This window comes from Delphinus delphis, chromosome 13 (assembly GCF_949987515.2).
Source record: "Delphinus delphis chromosome 13, mDelDel1.2, whole genome shotgun sequence".
Lineage (NCBI taxonomy): Eukaryota > Metazoa > Chordata > Mammalia > Artiodactyla > Delphinidae > Delphinus > Delphinus delphis.
In genome coordinates this window covers 12,527,179-12,540,428 of record NC_082695.1, presented here as the reverse complement: position 1 = coordinate 12,540,428, position 13,250 = coordinate 12,527,179, and the positions used below count along the sequence as shown (strand labels likewise).

The 13,250-nt window shown below is 44.9% G+C and overlaps 1 protein-coding gene across 5 annotated transcripts in view; it reads right to left on the bottom strand.

Moving 5' to 3' along the window:
• Window positions 1-13,250, bottom strand: part of SPRING1 (SREBF pathway regulator in golgi 1) — a 336,951-nt gene that overhangs the window by 15,743 nt on the left and 307,958 nt on the right. For 2 of the 5 annotated variants that reach the window (XM_060028100.1, XM_060028101.1), the window contains exons 7-8: window positions 12,627-12,675; window positions 8,736-9,208 (exon numbers count right to left, since the gene is read on the bottom strand). The exons of 1 other annotated variant lie outside the window; for it this stretch is intronic. In XM_060028100.1, coding sequence (XP_059884083.1) covers window positions 9,132-9,208; window positions 12,627-12,675 — 126 coding nt within the window. In that variant the 3' untranslated portion in view covers window positions 8,736-9,131. Of the gene's footprint in view, window positions 1-8,735; window positions 9,209-12,626; window positions 12,676-13,250 lie in introns of those variants that run through there. 2 more of the 5 variants (XM_060028102.1, XM_060028103.1) reach the window with 2 other exon arrangements.

The following is a 13,250-nucleotide window of genomic DNA, read 5'->3' as shown; positions in this document are numbered from 1 at the left end:
CAGTAAGAACTCAATAAATATATGTTCTGTAATTGAAAGACGTTCAACCCAATGTACTAGGTGTTATTATTCTCATGTAACAGATGAAGAAACTGAAGGTCAGAGTGGTTAATTTGCTCAAAGCCACACTCCATAGCTGGAGGATTCTGTCCATTTTCTCCTTGCCAGCCAGCTGTGCTGAGGCTGCACAGCTACTTCTGGAGGACGAGCATCCTTCGAGGTGCAGTTTTCATCCTTTCACTCTGCAAACAGCCCTGGTTTGCCTCACTTAGTCCTTTATTGCCAGGATCTGTCTATATAATAAGAAATCCTAGCCTGCGAAACTACCCAGTCTTCCTCTGGCTTTTACTTTATGTTTTTCTTTGATCATAAAAATGAGTACTGTAGACAGACTGGAAAGAATAGAAAAAATATATAAAGAAGCTGGGGGGAAGAAACCACTCATGACTTCATGACCCAGAGGCAAATGGGTTAATGCTTTGGTTTCTTGACTGCCAATCTTTTCCATGGTCTTTATAACAAAGTTGATCTCATCTCTGCATGTAATTTTGTGCCCTGCTTCTATCCCTTAATGCTCTATCTTCAGAGTGTTCTCAAGGCATTAAGAAGTTTTCATAAGCATTAAAGCTAATGGTTGCGTAATATTCCTTCACTTGGGTACACCCAGTTTACTCAACGAGGTTTCTTTTATTTGAGGGGGAATTCCCTTTTCTCATCTTGCAAGTCTGTAAGCCCCAAACAGGGCTTACATGTAGGGAGGCACACATTACAATTACGACTTAAATATAAAGAGATGCTTGGACAATTATGTTTCCCTTTTGAGATCAGAAAAAGGCACGTTTGTATTCCATCAGAATAATTATTGCTATTATTATAATAATATAATATTAATGCTATTATTATTATTATATTATAATAATTATTTTACTATTTCCTGAGATTTCATAGTATAAAAAACCTGTGGATACTCCAGAGAAAATCCTTAATTATACCTAAACGTCTTCACCCAAAACAAATGTTTTGGGCTGTGTTGACTCCCAGCAAATCCCCTATTTGTCACCAATACCTTCTCAGCCACCAACTCTTCCTGCCATACAGCAGCTGCCACTGCAACCAGGAGGTAGCGTAAAAAAGGGCCAGGAATCTGGAGGCTGGAAACCAAGGTTCAAGGTCCAGCTTCAGGGCCTAACCACATGCCCTTGGTCATGTCACTTCTCCTCTTTCCTGCAGAATGAGGATCACAGTCCTTGCTTCAGAGAACTGTGAAGGTCAAATGAGGGATCGGATGGGGAGGGTGTGTAGTAAACTCAAAAGAGCCATGAAGTTGTTTGGAATGCTTATGATCAGTGAGTTATGACCACAGTGTCTATTTAAAAAGACTTAAAGGTCAGCAGAGCCAATGTTCTCCAGCCCAAATCTTTTAAAGGCTGGCTCTTGTTAAAGACTATATATCAATATATAAACCGGATTAGCGGGTCCTCTGCTTGTGATAGATTCATGGGGATTTGAAAGAGTGGCTGTAGCAGGCTTTGCTGGTTGTCTACCCGGTATCCATGTCCTACTTTGCTCTGTCCTAACAAAAGCTCTGTTTGGGTCAGGCATTTGCCAATTCCCCATTCAGCACGTGACTCAGGGCAAACTGACTCCACCCCCAGCTGCAGGGGTGGGCCTGATTGGTCAAAGAATAATCCCTCCTCTTTCCAGTGATTGGTTCTGCAGAGGCCATGTGACCCCACTCTGGTGACTGAGACAGTGGGCACGTGTGAGACATGTGAGGGAAGATCTCCTTGCTCCTAACAAAGTGTCACAGGAAAGGAGAGTCTTTCCTTTCCCTCTGGGTGCCCCACCTTGAACTCTGGCCACCATCTTGCTATCAGGCTGGGAGATGAAGGCAACATGGAAAGGTGGAAGAGTGGCCAGAGGATGATGGTGGATGTGGTAATAATAACAACAGTAATAGTAGCAAACATTTATTGAGCATTTAGGGCTTGCCAGGTACTATTCTAAATGTATTATGTGCTTCACCTTAGAGGGGTGACCATACCTATTTTGGTGGCCTGTGAACTAAGAATGGTTTTTACATTTTGTAATGGTTAAAGAAAAATCAAAACAACAGTATTTCACAACACATGAAAAGTATATAAAATTCAACTTTTAGTGTCCATAAATAAAATTTCATTGGAACACAGCCATGCCCACTCATTTATCTGGTGTCTACAGCTGCTTTCATGCTACAAGAGCAGAGTTGAGTGGTTGGACAGAAACTACCAACTACCTTGCCAAGAGCAAAGCCTAAAATATTTACTACCTGGTCCTTTATGAAGTTTGCCTTCCCTTGCTTTAGCAGAGACAACAGCCCTATGAGTTGGTGTACTATTACTATCCTGTTTTTAACAGATGAGAAAACTGAGGCTCAGAGAGGTTAAGTAATTTGCCCAAGGTCACACAGCTATTACGAGGTAGACTTGAGATTCACTACCAAAATGTCTGGCTCCAGAGTCAGTGTTCTTAAGCACTTTGGGAAGAACCTGAATTCCCAGTGAGATTGTTGAGATGCTGAGTCAACCAACCCCAAACCTGCCTGTTTCTGTTCTCTGCAGGTGAAAACCTCCTAGCTAATGCCATGAGAAAGCACCTTAAAGAGGTAAGAGCAGAAAGGGAAGGTAGGCTATCAGCTTCTTGGACCAACTGCTTTCTTTCCTCAGTCAAGAGAATAAAAGCTTTCTTTCTCCAGACAGTTCAAGTCTCCTCAAGTTCTTCCCTTTAAAAGGGATTATGAAGGAAATCCTATTTTAGAATCGCTGCTGCTTTTGGCAATCTGCAATATTAGCCTGATGAGGAATTACACTCACTAATAAAGTATCTCAAGTTGGGTTGAGTCTAATTGTTGCAAGTGTTGGTTGTAATAGCTTGTCGCAGGGACTTCTGTGCCGGCGCATCCCTCGCTTGGCTACAGCCCATGTGGAAAATCAATTTCCTCTAAATGTTTGAAGAATGGCACAGAAGGACCTGATTTCTTTTCCCTCTGCTGGAATCAATCTGAAGACAGTGAGCCTATAAAATGAATGAAAATAGCTACAGTTGCAAAATGCAGGGTAGAACGCTGAGCTGAGCAAAGCCTGATCACAAGCTCTAAGTTCTAGACTTTTTGTCCTAAGGCCACAGACAGTATACATTTGTGTCCCAAACTGACGTGATCTTGAAAAGTCACAGAACAGAAAGGATCTGACTTCAACCCAGCAATTTCACTTCTAGGAATCTCTCCCACTGAAAAACTCCCATGAGTAAGCAAGAATATATGAACAGGGTATTCCTCACAACCTGGTTTGTGAGGGTGAAAGATCATTTGTCCGACAAGAGGAGACTGGTTAAATAAATGGTGATATTTCCAGGCTATGTAGCCATTAAGAAGAAACAGATAAATCTGTATGTAGTCATGTGGAAAGATTTTTGTGATATGATATTGAGTGAAAAAAAGCAAACTGCAGACCAATATATATAGTATAAGTTTGTTTTTGTTAAAAAAATAAAAAAGCCTATTCAGGGCTTCCCTGGTGGCGCAGCGGTTGGGAGTCCGCCTGCTGATGCAGGGGACGCGGGTTCGTGCCCTGGTCCAGGAGGATCCCACATGCCGCAGAGCGGCTGGGCCCGTGAGCCATGGCCGGCCGGCGTGTCCGGAGCCTGTGCTCTGCAACGGGAGAGGCTGCAGTGGTGAGAGGCCCGCGTACCGCCAAAAAAAAAAAAAAAAAAAGAAAAGCCTATTCAACGATGCACACATTTATATGTAGATGATTCTACCTGAGTAGAGAAAGGCCTGAAAGGATACACACGTGGTTGTAGATGGTGGTGGCTAAACCTAGAAGTGGGAATAGTGAAGATGAGAGGGAAAACATCCCTTCCATAGATTTAGATTTTTTACAACAAGGGTATATGACTTTGGCAATGGTGAAGGAAATAAAGAATTGGCTTTCCTGCATGTCTGAATAGTACTGTACTCACCACCATTTCTGAGAGTGCAGAGAATCAGGCCTCTATTCCACAGTGCTTACCATCCGATCAAGCCACAGATGCAAGTCTGTTACACAGCCTAATCTGACAGGTTGCAGCTCTTCTTAGCCTAGAGTTGTCACCAAGAGACTTCAACCTTAGCTATCTGCGTACCAAATCAGAACCAAACCAAAATGTCCTGCTACCAAGGCCAGGATTTAAAGATTTACTTTAAAAATTTGTGGCAAAAAAATATATAACATAAAATGTACCATTTTAACCATTTTCAAGTGTACAATTCAGTGGCATTGTGTACTTCCACAGTGTTAAGCAACCACCGGCACTGTGTGGTTCTAGAATTTTCTCATCACTCCAAAAGAAATCCTCATACACATTAACAGTCACTCTTCATTCCCCTCTCTGCAGCCCCTCTTAAACCACTAACCTGCTTTCTGTCACTATGGACTTGCCTATTCCAGACATTTCATACACATGGAATCATACACATGGAATTGCATTTCATACACATGGAATTATACCACACGTGGCCTTTTTGACTGGCTCCTTTGGCATAACATGTTTTCAAGGTTCATCCATGTTGTAGCATGTATCAGTACTTCATTCTTTTTTATGGCTAATATTCCATTGTATGGATAGACCACAATTCATGTATTCATCAGTTGATCGACATTTTGGATGTTTTTATCTTTTAGATATTATGAATAACGCTGCTATGAACATTCCCATACATATTTTCGTTGAGCACCTGTTTTCTACTCTTTTGGGTATATACGTAGGAATGGAATTGTGGGGTGATATGTTTAACCTTATCAAGATTTGCTTTTAAAATCTCAGAAGGCTGGTCTCCTGACCACAGAGGACATAGCTTGAGTGGGAAAAACTTCCCCTAAGTTTCTCTATCATGTCCCCCCAGTCTAGGAGGTAAGTACATAGATGAAGATAATTACTATGTAATTACCTTATCTATGCTTTAAACTCCATCTGCTAAGATCTCACTTTTAGAATATCCCAACTATCACTATCACATGAGCAACTGGGGAACTGTTATTCAAAGTACACTAATCAAACGGTTAACCCAGGATTTGTCATGTAAGTTTCACTTTCTGTTACACTTGTGGAAATTTAACAATTCTGACTATGACTAAGCACAATCGCACTAACTTTGAATTGTCCAAATACCAGACCAGGTGAGCAGGGTCTTGAAATGGGCTTTTCCTGAATGGTAGCTTGCAATAATCAGCGTATCTTAAGGTGGGCTTAACTTGGGATCAGTAAAACCATAGTAGTTAAATTGCTTTGGGACAGTAGGACCTGGATTCAAGTCCCAACTCTGCCGTCAACTAACTTACCTTGGGGAAGTCACTTAACCCCTCTGAGTCCCCCAGTTCCATCCTCTGTAATATGGTTATAGGACATACTTCATGGCTCATTCGACAAACATTTATTACATCAATACACCCACTGTGCAACACATACTGTTAACCAGCACTGACTAAAACAGAAAGAGGTCCCTGGCCTTGTGGGGAGAGACAAAAAATAAACATAACAATAAGTAATTATGAAGTAGTTCGATGGTGATACATTTTATGAGGAAAAAAGTAGACCAGGAGAGCTGAGGGAAGGTCTGCATTTTAAATGGTGTGATCAGCATAAGCCCCACTAAGAAGGTGACTTTTGAACAAAGACTTGAAGAAAGAAGGAGGATAAGTCATGTGGCTATCTGGGAGGAAGAGGAACAGGTCGTGCAAAGGCCCTGAGGCACGAGTATTCTGCCGTGCTCACAGAAAGCAGAGGAAACTGGTGTGCCGGGCCTAGCGTGCATTTGGGGGAGAAGAGAAGGAGCTGATTTTGTGGGCCATGCTGAGGACTTTGGATTTTACTCTGAGAGAGATAACGAGCCCTGGTAGGTTTTTGACCTGAGCTGACTTCTATCTCAAAGGCATCATTTAATCTGCTATGTTGAAAGTAGACCACAGACAGACAGGGGCAGCAGTGGGCAGACCAGTTAGGCACATACTGCAGTCATGCAGGTGAGAGAAGATGGGGGCTTGGACCAGGGTGCTGGCACGGAGGTGGTGAGAAATGCCAGGTTCTGAATACATTCTGAAGGCAGAGCCAACACAATTTCCTACTGGGGGGATTAAATAAGATAATGCAGGCAAAATTCTCATCACAGAGCCTGCATGTAGTTAATACAAAATAATGGTAGTCACCATTGTTATCAAGGTGGGCAAGAGAGAATGTATTCAGTTTCCTGTGTGATTTGCAGTGAGTCATAAGGCCACCAAAGGTAACAAGACTTTAACATAATGAAGACAAGGGCTTCTGCACCTTCCAGAGAACTGGGAAGCCCAAAGCAGCAAAACCACATCATTTAGGCCAAAACAGAGATTTTAGGGGCAAGCTTTTCAGATAATTGCAAAAGCTTCCTTCTCATAGTGCGTGGAAGGCAACATCCGTTGGGAGAAATGTTTGTTTCGAGATTCCCTGGCTTCGGAAATATTTACTTGCAATATCATTGCAGCCCAGGTATTTATTTAGGGGTTTTTGATTGAATGCCTAACTCCAGAATTCCTTTTAAGAAGAAGAACCAATCGCCAAGAGTCAACTGGATTCCTTGCCACTTACCTTCTCTTCGTTCCAAATCCCAGAGATGAGACAAGAGCTCGTTTCTGAGGCTGATACAGATGGATTTTTCCAAGGGGGATGCCAGCATCACTCCTTGAGCCTCTGGTAATTATGCCCCCTGGAAGCCCTCTGCCAACCTCTTCCCATCAGACGTCTGGCCCCAGCAGGGAGAAACAGGGACCAAGGCACTTACTTTGGTTTTGACATCAGCAAAGGAAGGCTGATTAAATTCATCATGAGAGCAAATAAAACCTACCAAACCGTATCTCTCTTCGTTGTATCACCTGCATTTCTAGAGCTGGCACAGGTCTCACTTCCCTTTCTTTTTTCATTTTGCTCTGGATTAAGGTGTGATTTTTTTTTTTACAGTTGATTAGAAGATAATAATGCCAGTGAGCTTATTGTTAATTGTTTGTATCTGTACTTAATACCTATAAGTGTGCTCAGTTCTTGAGCTAATATTTGGATTGTCAGATGTGTTAGTCATTGTAATTAATTGAGTCCATGTACATTTACTGGTGCCGTGGGGAGAGTTATAGGAACAGCAGCAGATATGAAAGGTCTCCACCACCTGCGCTTATCCCTAGAAAGAGAACTTTGGGGGATTGGATCCTTCAGGTGACATTCATTCTTCACCCGACCCCTTTCCTTACTCCTCCCGAGACGGTCTTCCGTGTAAGACCCTCTACATCCTCTCTCTCGTGGCTCCCTGTTAATTTCTATTGTACCACCAGGCCCACCTGCATTGTTTGTGGGGTCTGGTGCAAAATAAAAACATGGATCCCCTTGGTCAAAAATTATGTGGGATTTCAAGATGGTGACAGCAGAGTGTTAAATCCAACGTGGGGCCCTGTGACTGCTTAGGTCACCTGCCGGTGAAGCCAGTTCTGCATACCACGATCGCCTTTTGCCTTTTCCCCAAAGGCATCTCCCCACCAGAAAGCACCCCATCCCTCGTCTCTACAGCTGGAACAGTGTGCGGCATCCAAGAGGGGCTCAAGAAATGAGCAAAAGAATTTTCCAAATGCAAGCCTGAAAAATGCAGAGCGTCATCATGGAGCTCCCCTGTCCTCCTGTGGACGGGACAGAGGGAAACTTCTGGAGGAACAGAAATGCTCTATATCGATGTAGGGGTGGTGGTCACGGGGCGTAAACACTTGTCAAAACTCATCAAACTAGACTTCAGAGGACTGCGTTACACTGAGTATCACTGCACATCAAATAAGAAATAGCCTACACAGCCCCAATAGCTCCACATTAACCTCAGGATAAAGTCTGTTTTTGTTATATGTCACACAAGGTCCTTCCCCAGGGGGCCAGTCATAGTTTTCCAGTCTCACCTCCAGCACTTCTGTGGCTCCCTATTTTTCAGCTGTGCTGGCTGCAGCGTGCCCCACCTCTATGCCTTCTTACTCAACTGCTTCCCGGCCGCCCAGGAGTAAAAAATCAAATATTAATAACCGGCAGGGCATCAGCACTACCTGGAAAGGACTAAGGAGCTGGACTGGAGTCCTGGAGCTTCCCGCTGTGCCGGGTGTTAACCCTTCCATTTCCACATTACGGGGAAGCGGTTGGAGTCCCGGGGAGAGAGGGTGGGGAGGGAGGCACGCGGTGGGCTGCAGGCACTAACTACCAATCAACACAGAGGTGATCAAACACGTGACCTGGCATCGCCAGATCCGTATGTGCCTCCCGATACTCAACCCACCACCTAAAATGCGGGCCAGCCCTTCCTTCTCTGGCTGACACGTTCCTCCTCCTCCTTCAAATCTCAGCTTAAGGGTCTTCTCCTCCAGGAAGCCTTCCCTGACCCCACCTTCTCTCTTGATCTCTCCTTGCATATCTCCATAATAGCATCTACCACACCGTCCTAGATGAACTGACATCTGTCTTCTCCAGTTCTTTAAGGCTGAGCAGGTGTCTTCCTGTTCCCATAGTCCAGCAAGGTGCCAGACCCACAGAGACCAGGGTGCACACATGAGTGAAAGGGTTTTCTTTTGGCTTTCCTGGCACATGTTGCAGACACAGATACACACGTGTGAATGGATGTGTGAACGAATGAATGATTGAATGTTCGCTTTACCTTATCTATAGTTCCTTTAATCGAGGCAGTGGGGAGACTTGGTACATGGGTTTGGTGAGGGGGTATTGCAGCAGCTAAGATCTCAGACTCTGGACTCAGGCAACCTGGAGAGATCCTAGCACTTGCCGGTTGGCATGCTCAGGCAAGAGACTTGACCTCCCTGAGCATCAGACCAGGTCAGTATTGAACTGGCTTCACAGGGTTGTTGAGAAGCTCAAAGGAGACAATATCTGCAAAACACTTAGCCATCAGCAGCTCTGACTGAAAGAGAAGTTGGATCTTGTTCACCAGGGAGCCTGAATCGGTAGATGTGGTCACCGGATGACAGGAAAAGAAGTCATCTGCCATTCGCAGCCATCCTCAAATAGGCAGCTCTGACTTTTGTCTTCCATGGTCGACCTCATCTCCTGCGTCAGATGATTGCACAACAAAGTGAAAATTTCTCTGCAATAAGAATATAACTATTGGCAGATGTCACTGAACAGAAATCTGGAAGACAATAAAAATGGGCATTTTCTCGTTGGCCTCCACCTTCTTGCTTCTCTGTAGGAAGACTCCAATTTCAGCCCAGAGAGAGAAGACAGTGGTCCTCAATCACAAAAATCAAGAGAGAAACCAACGCACTGATTGCCTTCCCAATCAAACGCCTTGTTTTCTGCCTTTATGGATATTCCGCCCAAGAATAATTCTTGGCTAAACATGGCATAAATTGTCCCATTGCCCCCACACTTCCACCTCCTTCCAAACCACGGTATCCCAACCAAGTCCTGAATTTCCAAGAAAAGGCAGTTTTGTATCCAGCCTGAGAACTCAGACTACAGAATCAGATTGGAGTTCCAATCCTACCCTTACCAGTTCCTGGCTGTGAGATACTGGACAAGGCTCTTAACCTGTCATAGTTTTATTTTCCTATGCTGTCCAGCAAGGAAAGAACAATGTCTATATGGCAGAGTTTCTGTGAGGACTAAGTGACACTAAGTGGCAGAACTTGGTGAGATTCCATGAAGCGTTGGTTGTTATTATACTCATTGTTTTTTAAAAAAAAAAGAGGATATTTCAATCTTCCCTGGTGGTCCAGTGCTAAAGAATCTGCCTTACAATGCAGGGGATGTGGGTTCGATCCCTGGTCAGGGAACTAAGATCCCACATGCTGCTGGGCAACTAAGCCCACATGCCACAACTACTAAGCTCGTGCGCCTTAACTAGAGCCCACGTGCCGCACACTACAGAGCCCACACGCTCTAGAACCTGCAGGCCACAACCAGAGAGCCCACGTGCCCTGGAGCCTATGCACCACAACTAGAGAGAGAAAACCTGCACACCACAACTAGAGAGGAGTCCACGCGCCCAAAGTAAGAACCCACACACCACAAAGAAAGATCCCACGTGCCACACCTAAGACCCAATGCAGCCAAAAATAAAGTAAATAAATAATAAGTAAATCTTTTTTTAAAAAAGGATATGGAATGGCAAAAATACTTAAAAATTTTATAATATACCCTGCAGACCTGCAAAATCGGGAAGACCCTCACTGCATAAATCATCTCATCATCTCCCGACATGGTAGACTGAAAAATGCCCCCTCATGCCCCCGCCAAGATTTAGAGTCAAATCCCTGGAACCTGGGAATGTGATCTTATTGGAAAAAGGATCTTTGCAGATGTAATTAAGTTAAGCGTCTTGGGATAAGAAGGGACCCTAAGTCCAATTCAAGTGTCCTTAGAAGAGAAGAGAAAGGGGGGAGACATATGAAGGCCACGTGAAGACAGAGGCAGAGATTGGAGTGATGGAGCCACAAGCCAAAGAATGCCGGCAACCACTCAAAAACAAGGAAGGATCCTCCCCTAGAGCCTTCAGAGGGAGCATGGCCCTGCCAACACCTTCATTTCTGGCCTCCCCCCAGAATTGCGAGCAAAGATACTTCTATTGTTTTAAGCACGCAGTTTGTGATCATCTGTTACAGCCGCCCAGAAAACTAACGCATCCTATGGCATCCTTAATGGGGAATGCAATACCTTGCCTCGCAGGGCGTTTCTGAGGATGAAGAAGAGTGATCCTGCAGGTTTCCTGCCTTGAGCTGTTTGGGTAGAGGAGAAGCCAGCATGGGGCCCTTACAGCCTGATCATTGAGAACAGACAGACTTGGGTTCAAATTCCAGCTTCCCTTTTAACCACTGTGCGATCTTGGACAGGTGACTCAACCTCTCTGAACTTTAGTTTCTTCATATATAAAATAGCAGTAGCAATATCCTTATCTCATGTGGTAATGGGATGATTCAGAAAAGACATCTGATGTGCCTAGTATGCAGAAAATGGGATGATGACTCTTGGGGGGAAATCCACCTAGCTTCCATCTAGGCAAGATGCTAATGTGGTTATGGGGTGCGCACAAAGCTGAACGGCATGAGCGGGGTGACCCTGTGGCCGTTCCTGGTTAACATGGCCAGAAGGAAGGGTCTGGCTGTCTCGAGGTGCCTCGTGAGGTGCCCACACTCAGGCCTCCTGCTTTGTTGTTCCTGCTGAAATCAAAGGGGACACAAAGCCTTGAAAGTCAGCCCTGTGCTCCCAAAGTGTCGCCCTGTGTCTGCCAGGAACCTTCTAAAGGCAGCGACTTCTAAACAAGCAATATTGACTCCACGGCCATTCCTGCTCCTGCTTCCTGAGTAGGTCTGTGTTCAGAAGGCCCCGCCATCCATGACCCTCCTACTTACTGCCTAGAAGGGGCACATCCTTTCCACTCAGTTAAAAGGCCATTTCTCCAGTGAGAGCAGGTCATATTTCAAACTGCATTGCCAAGGTATCGGGAGCCAGTAAAAGGGGGCATTTAACACCGTATTTATTTTGACTGGCAAAACAGGTCATGGCTGTAAAAGAAACAGCTCTTGAGAACGAGGCAGCCTCGCCGACTCTGGGCTCACTCTTTCTACCCACACACACACTGTTTAAAGCATTCCAGCGCTGCTGCCAACTTTCCTGGCAGAGCTCTTATTTCTTTACATGTATGTTGCATTCCATCTGTTTAATGCGCTCTCTGTGCCACTCGTGGATTTTGGCAAAGGGCTGGCGAGGTGGCATGGATGCCGAGGCTTGTTCTAAGCAAAACAGGGCATGAGGCAGAGGGAGGTTGGAGGCCGATGAAAGGGTCCCATTTCCCCTTTGGTTCAGGGGGGCCCGGAGTTGCAAAGACAGAAGGGGAATCGCGAGCAGTTTTTCTCCAGATGTGGCTGAATCCTGTGTCTGCCACTGCTGCAGCTCTCGCTTCGGGGGATTTGGGGCTGTGCTTTTACAGTTTCTGATACATGGTCAGGAACATTAAAGTGATAGAGAAAGGTAACGGGGGGAAATCGACTCATACTCATGAATCTGGGGTTTCCCTAGAAACCTTCTAAGGCGAAGGCCAGAAAACGCCAACACCTGGATCCGATAGGCTCAAGGCCTAAAGAAAACTGGACTCGATCTTTACATGAGTCTCAAGAACCATTAAGTACTGGGTTGGAGAAGCGGAGGCGACATGCTGTGACTTGGATCCTATTTCATCTACTTGGAAGACAGGAAAGCCAGGTTTATGCACCGCCAAAACATCTGGTGAATTCAGTTAAAAAGAAAATGCGCCACTCCAGTTGGGGGCTGGGGGGTGGAGGTGGGGACAAAACCCTTTAGGAACAGTTGTTGGGTATTGGGTGACCAAGACCATTCTGCCAATTGACTCAAATATTCACTTTTCCATCGGTTCCTGTTGAAGGGTTGAGCTCTTCAGAATGGGGAAACAAAGGCTCTACCACAAAGATTCTAGGGTTAAAAGACACAGAAATGTTCTCACCTTATGAAAAAGTTTGAGTGCACATTTTTTTTTGAGTCCAGCCAAGAGTGTGAACAGAATCCCCCTGTTAAGAAATGGAATTACTCACCTGAATCCGGAGAGATGACACGGTACAGGAAAAAATAAGATACAGCCTCCTAATAAGAAACAGCCACATGTGGAATAAAATTAGTGCAAGTTGTGTAATCCCAGTTGGCCAGTTGTAAGAACAGGGAGGGGAAAGGAGGATGGGAAACATGTTTCAGATGTGATTCAACAGGTCCTGGAGCCCGTCCTGACCCTCTGGGTTGGAATTTCTGACTCCCTTCTCTGCCTTGACTCAGAATAGAAAACCGTATCCTGACCGCGCGTTTCTTTTTATAGAATTAAACTTTCTTGCCAACTTCCTCCAGAGCACAAGATCATCCCTCGTCGGCTCTAAACAATACGCCAATCATCAGATGGAAGTGAGGGGGAGCCACTGACCTGTTTGCACCAAACATAACCCAGGCCCCGAGCAGAAGACAAACAACGGGAACAGAGCTTGGCTTTCGTAGCCGGCCTGGTAAATACAACATGTCCTTACAGGTTGGAAAACCGTCTGGCTCATCTTTGTACTTTCTCTTCTTTCTCCCACTTCTTCTAACTTGGATCTCATCATTCGGCTTTGACGGGGGCCAAGTTCACATTTGCCAGATACCGAGTGGATAATGGATGGTTTGTAAGATTAGTA